The sequence below is a fragment of the Populus alba genome, chromosome 10 (genome assembly GCF_005239225.2).
Source record: "Populus alba chromosome 10, ASM523922v2, whole genome shotgun sequence".
NCBI classification, from domain to species: domain Eukaryota; kingdom Viridiplantae; phylum Streptophyta; class Magnoliopsida; order Malpighiales; family Salicaceae; genus Populus; species Populus alba.
Window position 1 is genome coordinate 20,869,195 of NC_133293.1, and position 10,863 is coordinate 20,880,057.

Genomic DNA, 10,863 nt, shown 5'->3' on the forward strand with positions numbered 1-10,863 from the left:
GTAAAGTGTATGTAATTATCTTCTTTCACATATTTGTATTGTATTCTTCTTCCATGAATATATGTAATTTATCGAATCATGTTAAATATTGTATTAGCATGTTAAGTCTCCAATGAACAACGATCAGAATATCATTGGTTGGAATCCCCAACACTAGATAGAGGCTGCTGGCTGCTGTTATCATTACAAGTAAGCAAATAGACTACAAGTGTTTGGCCAAGTACTATCTGCCTAATTGAAGATATTGCACCTAACACTCCTAATGCTGAAAATATGGTGGCAATCAAGGTGTTAATCCCGAACATTAGGCCCAGCTTGGAGGACTTGAAGGTTACATTATACAAGACCATTAGCAAAGTGATGTCCAGGGGTATGCATCCAAATGCTCCAATCACTGCGTCGATATCACCAAAGAAAGGAAACATTGCTGCGGCCTGCGAGGGTCGTGGCTATGGCAATGGATAATGATCGGAAAACCAACCTTGGTAGAACATTACGAATAGAAAATTCTCCACGTTTTGGATCTGCAAACTTCCGCTCCAGCACATCACTTGTGGGTTGTAAGTTAACCTGCATATAAATTTGCAGTCTAGTAAAATATGATGCGTAAGTTAACCTGCATATAAATAACCAAGCACATGCTAGACCGAAAGAATAAACTTACGCAACAATCAAGAAAGACCATTTAATGCACAGTTCATCTAACCTTCACATAACAGATAGACAAAGCGAAGTGCAAGAAGAAATCTTGCAGTAACTTTTGATCTGTGTTCACATTTTACTAGGACTAGATCGGTTTTTCACCATCAGCCAAGGTTGAAAAGGCCTTAAATTAAGCTCAAAAGATATCATTTTTTTTTTATTTTCAATTATTTTCGGTCGTATTTTTAGATTTTTTTTCTTATATAACTTAGATCCATTTTTACTATTATATAAACATTTAGCGGGTAAATTTTACTCCACAATTTAGAGCTATAATTTTATTTTAGAACTTTTGACAAATATTTTCCACTGTATGCGGAGCAGTTTCAAGATTCTCATGGGATAGCAACTAAAGTAGTCACCGACAGACTTCGAGATCATAAGAGGAGTTTGAACCATAGGATGTGTAAAGGGTTGCATAAAAACATGGCTTGATAAGGCCCAATTCGTTTTCTCAATGGGTTGGCCCTTCAAGGTATTTAGTAATTTACTATTTCACCCATACTCTTCTTCTAAAATATCAAAACCAGACATCACCTCACAATAAACCCCATGATAAACCTGCCGTCTTGTGTTCATAGAAAGCAGCTTCACATAGTAGCCGCTCTCTCTATCTCTCTGTTAATATACATACACAGCAAAATAATTTCGAAGCATAAATAAATAAACTTATTGATAAATTGGAAAAATGGCAAAAGGTGATGATGCTGTGGCGAAAAAGAAGAACAAAGAAAGAAGAAAGAAGATGCAAAAAGAGGGTTCAAGTGTGTCAGCTCGTGTTGCTTCCATTATAGCTGCCAAAAAGCGCCGTTTATCTGGAAAACGCCGGATGTGCCAGGTAAGTTAAAGAAGAGAACTTGTTCATTTTTTTTGAAGGATAGTTTGTTATTGGTGATTAGTTTTCGGAACTAAAGTTGAGTTTTTTTTTTTTTTTTTAATGTTTTGAATGGTTTAGAATGAGAAAGATGAGAAATTGTGAAGTGGGTTATGCTTGTTTTTGTTGGTTTTGGCGGTTTCTGTTGTTTTTTTCTCCCGGAGATATATGAATTAGACCCAGAATCAGGAATTGTTAGGAGTTTTTTTTTGTTTTTTTTTATTGATTGATATGTGCGTTATGTAGCATTGACAAGCACATGCAGTTACTATTGCTGTTTGATTGAGATATCAAATGTTGTGCTTATGAAAACCTAGACTTGTTTTCGAGCAAAATCTAAGCTTGTTGGGTGTTTTTGGAAATAAAATTATGGGTATATTATATTGATTAGTGTGTGTAACTGATCATGTGTTACAATGATGGACAGGGAATGTGTTTTAGCCTTCCTACACTAGATGATCCATTCAATGACAGGAAAGGTAAACTGGAGTTCCAAAAAAAGGAAACGAAAAAGAAGCCTTCGGCCCGAAAGAATGAGAAGGCATTTGTCAAGGGAAAGATGAAGGGTATAGAAAATGATAAGGCTATGAGTATGGGCTCAGAGATTAGAAAGTCACTTATTTCTAATAACAATTTAGGGTTCGACCAGGAAAAAGCAAAAGTGCAGATGAATGGAAAAGTCGGACGTGGACGTCAAAGACAGGCCTGGGAGAACATGGATTGCCCATCAAAATTTCTTATGTATAGCTTGAATGAAATAGAGAAAGCCTTGCGACATGAGGGAACCTATAATGATGATGAGGACGAGTCATTGTTTGTTAGCCCTTGGGGAGTTGAGTTTTTGAAATGTTATTCGACTGGAAAAGATATTTTGGAGACAAGTGGATCTTCATGCACTACTGAGCAAATTGCATGGGTAGTTTCCATGGCTGCCGATATTATTGTAAGAAGGGAGGAAGAAGATTTATCAGTACCTAGTCCATCTTTTCTATTTCTTGTACCATCCCAAGAAGAAGCTGTCAAGGTTTGTTATCTCTTCTTATCACATTGTTCAAATTGAGTTTTACATTGTTTGTACTGTTATTTGGCAAGAAAACTCAAAAAAATTCTCGTGTTTTTGAAATGTGAATCAGTAGTCAATTGTTTAGGAGTTCTGGTTTACTTTTTAGAAACGAAAAGAAATATCATTTTAGATGTCTATGGATGCAGAGGGTTTCATCAAATCATTAATTTGGTGCCTGGTTTTTCCCTCTTAAAATTATACTAGGTACGTATGGTGTGCAAACCTCTGAAAGCTCTTGGCATACATACAGTGAGCGTACATCCTGGTTCCTCCATAGATCACCAGATACATGGGTAAAGAAAAACTCTCTCTCTCTCTCATGCGTGTGCATGAAAGCTCTTGTAAATGTAATAAAATCACTGCTTTTCTCTTCTCACTAAAAGTTTTTGCCTCTTGTATAGTTTGGCGAGTTGTGAACCTGAATTTCTTGTGTCCACACCTGATAGACTTTTGGAGCTTGTTTCCCTGAAGGCTATTGATATATCAGGGGTCTCCTTTTTGGTAATGTTTTAACCTTTCATGTAATCGGATCTGGTGTTCCCAGATTATCCTCACACTTTCCCATCTCTAGCTATTATTGTTTTAGGTATTCTGTAAAAGAATTACGGATTAAAACATCTCATTTTTTACACACATTATAATATCAATTTTCATTTTTTTTTCAGTGGTACCTTTCAATGCCCTCTTGGAAGCCTGTGCTGCATTGTATTGATATACTATTTTTTTTTATTGACTTGAGGTGTCTGAGAAGTTGTTTGCTGGTGGTCATCTATATAATAGTTGCGAGGCATTTTCTTGTGTCACCTTATTTTCATCAACTTTGAACCTGGATAGTCAGGATTCACAAAATACAATAGCATAGCAGTCTTGTATGGACTATGTAATATGGTGGCCCTATGCATATCTAGTGTGTTGGGTGGATGCTTTGTGAAGCATGTTCTGCCTTTTGAACTGTTATTATGATCAGCTCTTCAGAATATGATGCTTTTTTCTATCTTCTATGCTCTAGTAAATCTCTCAAAAAAAGATGTTTTGAGATCTATCCTTTATTCCTGATTTTTTTTCTTTTGTAATTGGATAGGTTGTTGATGGAGTGGAATCTCTTTATAATGGTGGTTGCCTTAACGCCCTTAAATCCATTAGGCAATCTATTTCTGGAAGTCTTCGTACCGTGGTTTTCAACAATTTTTTTAGTGGTGCTTGTGTTCCGGTTCTACAGAATCTTCTCCTGGGATCAATTTGTAGATTATCGATCGATCAATCTATCCCCAGTCAAAGTGCATGCATTGTTCAGACAATAAATCTGTGCACTTCCGAGGATGAAAGACTTCTAAAGGTATTCACATCTCAATATCTAGATAACTGCTTTCTACTTGTAAAATTTCGAAACGCAAATTATTACACCTGCAACCAGATTCTCACTTAATATGGTTCAAAAATCATTACCATGAGTTGTAGCATTTCCAAGATTTCTAGTTGTCACTACTCCATCACCAGTACACTGTGCTATAGTCCGTACTGTATAAGATGTAGTGAATTAATATGGTGTTATAATGTATTTTTGTTCATTTAACTATGTATTCTCCGGCTTGATGGGTTTTGCTGTCAGTTTCCTTGATTCTCATGGCTTTTTTTTCACAGAGTATACAAGTTTTGAATGATGCTTGTGACAGCCAACTCTGCTCCCAACCTTTGAAGGTGCTATATGTAGTTGGAAATGATAACAGCTCTTCCAATTTAGTCAAGATGCTTGAAATCAATGGTTATACTGTTTCTGTGGAATCAAATCGCAGTATTTCAAATGATGATAACAGGTCAGCAGTTTATGTATTTCTACTGACTATTCGTTTCTCCAGTAATGTTGTTTCCGCAAGCCTTTTCATTTCATGTTGTTTTCTCATCTTTAACTGAAAATGTTGGTGCTGACACATTTCTTATTTTGAGATGCTAGCAGCAATTAGGATGTCTGGGGATAGAAGGTAAACAAGAGTTTGAATGGTACTAAAGGATAGGAATGTTGGAAAATCAGGCTGTTATAGCATAATGACAATGATGAAACATGTTATAGATACCATTTTATAAAACCAAGTTGATCTGGAGACTCCATTCTTGGTAATAGACTTAAACTTAAAATTTGGGTCGTGGAACAGAGATGGGCTGGTAGAGTTATCCTGCGTGTTGCTACTTTTAAGTTTGTCTCTCAGCACAAAGTACTTATAGTCTTTGGCACGTTTAACTCATTTTTGTTTGCTTTCTTCAGCCTGGATACGAATATCAGAATGAAACCTGTGGTCTCTGTGATCAATGTGGAGCGCATTTCTACCTCCAATTTAGCTTTCTATGAAACTGTAATCTTACCCAACTTCGTGCCATCAATTGATAATTATGTTCAAATCCTCACGAGAATGGCTAGGCACAGTATCAAAGGCAACTTCCATAGCTTTTTGACCACAGAAGATGCACTGATAGCTAGACCACTTATGGGAATTCTGGAGCAATGTGGGCAGGCGGTGCCTGAGGCCTTAAGAAACTTGCATCTCACATCATCCGTGCCAGAATCATGAAGCTTGGATATTCACTCATCATTACATCATTCCCATTCTCAAGATTCTAGAATGTCGTTGCCAGAAGCATATGGTGCATCAGTACCATGTTTCTATTACTCGATGGCAATATGCCTGGTTTTACAACGTGCAACATTCTCACACATTGGGTGTAGCAAGCCATACATGGTGGAGCAAGCCACAATGGTTGTGTTGGTGAAAATTTGTGGACATGTTTTAGTTTCTTTTGAGTTGGCTCAGTCTCCTGGTGGTTACCTAACAGAATGATGTCCCAATCTTTGCTCCTGAATATGCACTCCCCATCATTTTTCACACTCAATATTTTTTATTTGCCCTCTCCCCTTCCAACATTATTTTGGTATGCCAATCATGCTTTTTCCAGATTTCAACTGTAAATTATTAATGGTGGGTTTGGAATTCGGTAGGTTTTTTTTTTGTTTTTTTTGTCATTTGTCACTTGCAAAAGGCTAGGTTTAAGCTATTCCATTCAACCACACGCAGCTGCAAACAGTTAAACACTAACCATAGTTTTTGTTGCAATTTTGGAACAGTCATGCTAGGTCAAGTCAGTCAATAACAGGCCCTCGTCACCCAGTCACTAGTCATGTAAAACACAAGCAATTTTTATGACATTTCAGGATGACATGGATAACTTGTAAGTTGTAACACCTCCACATAAGTTTTCTCATACAGAAGGGCAGAAAGCAGATGCCAATGCTTTGAGCTGTTATCTTCATTTTCACGTTTGTTGTCCTGTGCCTAGGCAGGAGGATCACTTCTTACCTCTCTTTCTTTAAGTTGCCAGCCAGAGGCCTGCCTACGCAGTTCCCCAGTTGCCCTTCTATTAAGGAAATTTCCTAGTTATACTACATGTCTTTTTGCCCTAATATTGTTCTATTCTATTCTATAGAGTGTTGTGTTTGACCGCATGCAAGTTATGCAATTCGATAGTTTTATCATTAAAAAAAAGAGAAAGAAAAAAAGTAAGATTTTGTTTGATAAAGATTTCGGTTGTTATTGACTTGAATTCCTTGTTTCGTTACTTGATGGTTGGTAAAATGTGCACAAATAAGCTAATCATATATTAGGCAAGAGATGTCGTGTCCACATTGCACTCGTATCAAAATTAAAATTCATGGAGTTTTTATTGAGTGAGGCTAATCAATAAGCTAGTAACCTAACTCGAACTTAGGACAATAAATTATTTTTTTCATTATGAATAGCTTAAAGAGGAAACAAAGTTTGACGTGTGCACCAGATTCGGATCGTTGGGCGTGGTTTTTTATTTACTAACTTGGAAAAAGACCAATTCTTCATTTGTATCCGGTTTTTGACTAGTTGAATTTAATCTAATTTAATATAAAATCCCGAATTAATAAATCATTAGAATATATAAAGTTGAATGATTAATAATATAATCAAAACAAGAATACTCATGATTAAATAGTATCAGCTGCTTCGTGGTTAATTCGTAGATTTTAAATTGAGAAGAACTGTAAATATATAAAATGAAAAATAATAAATGAATTGACGGTTTGCAAAGGAACAAACAAGTGATTTTATTTATTTATTTATTTCTGGGAAAGAAATGATGAATAGACCTCGAGCCAGGGGGGCTTAACTTTCCCTGTTGTCTTCGCATTGTGTAGCCCAAGCATTTGGACCAGCTTGTTGATGGTATGGTGTCTTCTAGGGAGAGGGTAGTTGGTGGGCAATAGTGGGGTATAATTAGAAACAAATAGTAACACATTAAAAATGATGTTTTATCAACCTCAATAAAAATAAATAAAATATTGAATCACTTTCCAAATCCCTCCCCCATTTCATTCTCATCTTTTTTTTTCTAAATTCTAGCATTCATAAGTTAATTATACTCTAACTAATCTAATTAAATTGATTCAATTTATTAAAAGATAAAATTCTAATATTTAAAAATTCACTAAAATTTAATTAATCAGATCGAGCCATGTCGATCTATTAAAAGATAATGTTTTTTTTTAATAATAATGTAATTCATTTATAAAATTCAAACTCAAAATTTTATTAAAATAAACAAGTGTCGAACCAATTGAAGCAACCCCTTGAACATTACACCTCTCCCATTCATTTCATTCTGAAATGAGCAAGACATTACAACTCCTCCCATTTACCAGTCGTTTCACAAGGTTGACCCAAACAATCTCCTCACATCAAAGTTTCTCTATTTGGACCCCGTGGGATCACATCTCTAACGTTTTGATTCTTAAATGATTGAGAGTATAAAATACTAAAAAAAAGAAAATATTTTTATTGGTGCAACCAATACGTGCGGTCATCATTAATTAATATTAAAATATTACTCTTTTCAAGTTGTATATCAATTCTTTGGTAATTCTACAGGCTAACCCACCTTTTGTTCTTCCCATCAACTCCCAGAAAGTAGTTGGTATATTTTAGCAAATTGTTAAAAAAGTCGTACATTGTGTTTGATTAGATCCTCATGATATTAAAAAAAATATTTGTTTTTGTTAAAAAGATAAAAAAAATCTCCTGGAAGTGTTAATGTCAAGAAAAATATTAAATAAGCAATAGGGTATAACTCTAAAATAATTTTAAGAAGAATTTTTCTATTTTTAAAATACGTTATTATCTCTTTTTTTTTTGTTTTATGACATAGTAGCAAACGATGTCTTGTTTCTATGTAATATTAAATGTGCTAGTTTGGTGCATACAACTCATCACCATGAAGCTTCGCATTTGCCATCTGTTAAATTTCTTCTTGTCGGTGGCGAGTAGCAGCTTGCCTAGGAGGGGCCATTGAAGCTTTAACAAGGAAACAATGTGCTACGTTGAACTTATTATATTATTTTCAGAGCCTCCAGCTACCAGTATATATAGCATATTCTTTTCTTGATTATTACAGTGATCCAGTAGCTGGGGTGTCGATTCATTTTATATAAAAAAGTTAAGCATGCTTTGCATTTTTTTTTCTATAATATATTCTTAGAAAAGGTTGGGTAGTATTTTTTTTAATTCCATTTTTAATAAACTATAGTACAAAGGAAAAGATGACAAACCAGAAAGATTGGTAGTATAGATAAAGGTAATTAAGTAGATCAATTGTCTAATTCAAGAAAAAAGAAGGGTCAATGGTCTACAAAGTTGTTGTTATGCACCCCTGATTCGATATATTATTATGGGAATTGTTTTGTTTATGTGTGCTACAATTATTTATGTTATTTTTTTTTTGTTTGGGAATGTGGTTGTAATTGTTTTTTAAAATGTTTTTCACTTAGATATATATCAAAATAATATATTTTTTATTTTTTAAAAATTATTTTTAAAATCAATTCATCAAAACAATTTAAAAACATAAAAAAATATTAATTTAAAATAAAATAAAAAATAAAATAAAATTTAATTTTTTTCAAAAATATTTTTAAAATGAAAAAATAATCAGGGCTTAATCTAAGAAGTAAGAAGATTTCAATCCATTATAATTAAGCTGAGAAATCTATCTTGATTATTTTCTATTTAATTGAAGCATGCATGTGCATATTCTGTTTTTCAAAAAAACGTTGACTTGTACTAAAATTAGATGATAGATAGAGATGAAAGCCATCGCTTTCTTGATGATATGGGAATATTTATTTATTTATTACGAATAAATAATGTTCTTTTACTAAAAAAATTTAAATAAAAACAACCCAGGATTTACAAGGAAATCTTAATGGTAAAAAGAAGAAGGTCTGGAGTTCGAATCTTTTATTTTATATACAAGAAAATGGAATTGCTTCTATTTATTTATCTATTTAATTAAATTCTTTTGAACTGATTGTTGTATACTGCTCCCCTAGAGTAGTAAAGCCAAGGATTGCTTAAATTTATGTTTTTCTGCCAGTTGGGTTAAAGGTGAGACTGCCTTGTCAGCACATATCATGATCCCTGTCATCTTTACTATACTTGCCATTATAGTTATGCATACAGATCTTCTCATTAAGAGGTTGATCATGAACATGATTAAGTATTTTTCGAAATAATTACCCTTTGAACTTTGTAGTTGGCCCAAAATTAAGGATAATAATGTGTCAAAGATCAAGGTGGTAGTTGATACGCCCAGGTCTTTGCGATATTGAGAATATCTTTTACCTCCGTTAATATCTATTTAATTATCATTATTATAATGCAATTGTATCTATTTGAAAGTGTGGTTATTAGTATGGTTGTTGTTGTTTTTAAAAGTGCTTTTTATTTAGAAATGGATTAAAATATATATTTTTTATTTTTTAAGAATTATTTTTAAAATCAGCGCATTAAAATATCTAAAAACACTAAAAAAATATTAATTTAAAATCAAGAAAAAAATAAAATAAAATTCAAAAACACTTTTAAAACATAAAAACAAACATGACTTTAGCATATTTTTTTTTAGGGAATGTAGTGTGAAGTGTTTTTTAATTAAAAAAATATATTAAATTAATTTTAATTTTATTTTCTTACATCAACCCATTAAAATTATTAAAAAAAAATATCTAAAAAAAACCACTAGCTTAATGCTAATTTGAAGCATAAAATAGATTGAAAAAACGTATTCAACCGCAAAACAAGAACTAAGGCATGATATTTGATGATCTTGGACATGGGAGATGGCTCGTGAACAGCATGGTCCCATGAATGCTTGGTGATCGAATGAATGATGGGACACATAGCAACAGACAAGATGACCAGAGAATTCGTGTTTAAAATGATGATTTCCAAACCCCACGCAACAATGTTAAAAAAAACAGGATCACAGGCCAAGAACTGAACTGGCATTAACCAAATCTAGTCTTGGAAGCTTGTTGGCATCCAGACATGTTCATCAAAATGAAGTTCAATGTGACCAAGAGATGGAATACTCGTGTGAGGGAACATCTCCAACGTGTTTTCATCTCTTTTATACATAAAAATTAGATAAATAAGTTTGCTTTATGTTATTATTCTTCGAGTTTGAGTTTAAAAAGGATTTAGAATTTAAAAATGTTATAAAATTATTAGATAATCAACTCTCATATAAAATTTAAAATGGACGAAGATTGTGATGTGACACAATAATTTGTTCAAGAAAATAAATATTTTTCTTGGTTAATAAAAAATTTATTAAACCTAACCTTCTAGATTAGGTTTAATATCTATGATGGGACATTATCGATCGAAAAACTAAACTAATAATAATGAAAAAAATTAACATTTGTGGTTGATTAGTGCCCTTGTAATTAAAATGAATCTCAAACCAGCTATACAGATTAGGCAATTGTCAAGAGAATGAAAGTGAAAGCCAAACTCATTTGAGTCAGTTACAAGCTTAAAGAAATGGACTAAATTATGCACTTCACAAGTTGTCAATAAAGATAGGCAAAGCCCTCATCAATTAATGTTGAAAACATTTTGCAAGACAAATACAACTATAATAAATCTCTCTGTCGGCATCAGATTATCAGTCCTTTTCCGTTTGACTATTTGTTGTTTTACCATTCTTACAGTTATTTTTCCGCACTAAGGTGGAACTATATTTTAACAAAAATATCAAAAAAAATATCAAGATCATGTTGAATATTTTTTGCGAAACTATAAGTCCGAGCAAGAAAATAAATTTTTAAATCTCTTATTTGAAATCTTTATCTAGTACGAGTTTCTAATAA

The 10,863-nt window shown here is 33.1% G+C and overlaps 1 protein-coding gene across 1 annotated transcript; it reads left to right on the forward strand.

Annotated features, from left to right (window-relative positions):
* Positions 1 to 1,255: 1,255 nt before the first annotated feature.
* Positions 1,256 to 5,538, forward strand: LOC118059870 (DEAD-box ATP-dependent RNA helicase 20). Its single transcript, XM_035072863.2, has 7 exons — positions 1,256 to 1,540; positions 2,004 to 2,600; positions 2,844 to 2,932; positions 3,041 to 3,140; positions 3,721 to 3,975; positions 4,281 to 4,453; positions 4,900 to 5,538. Exons 1-7 carry the CDS (start codon positions 1,391 to 1,393, stop codon positions 5,201 to 5,203), a joined length of 1,668 nt encoding a protein of 555 aa, XP_034928754.1. The 5' UTR covers positions 1,256 to 1,390; the 3' UTR covers positions 5,204 to 5,538.
* Positions 5,539 to 10,863: the final 5,325 nt, after the last annotated feature.

Coding starts and splice junctions, on each gene's coding strand:
- LOC118059870 (XM_035072863.2), top strand. CDS start 1,391: ATGGCAAAAGGTGATGATGCTGTGGCGAAAAAGAAGAACAAAGAAAGA. Junction 2,601..2,843: donor CCCAAGAAGAAGCTGTCAAG/GTTTGTTATCTC, acceptor AAATTATACTAG/GTACGTATGGTGTGCAAACC. Junction 3,976..4,280: donor AGGATGAAAGACTTCTAAAG/GTATTCACATCT, acceptor TTTTTTTCACAG/AGTATACAAGTTTTGAATGA.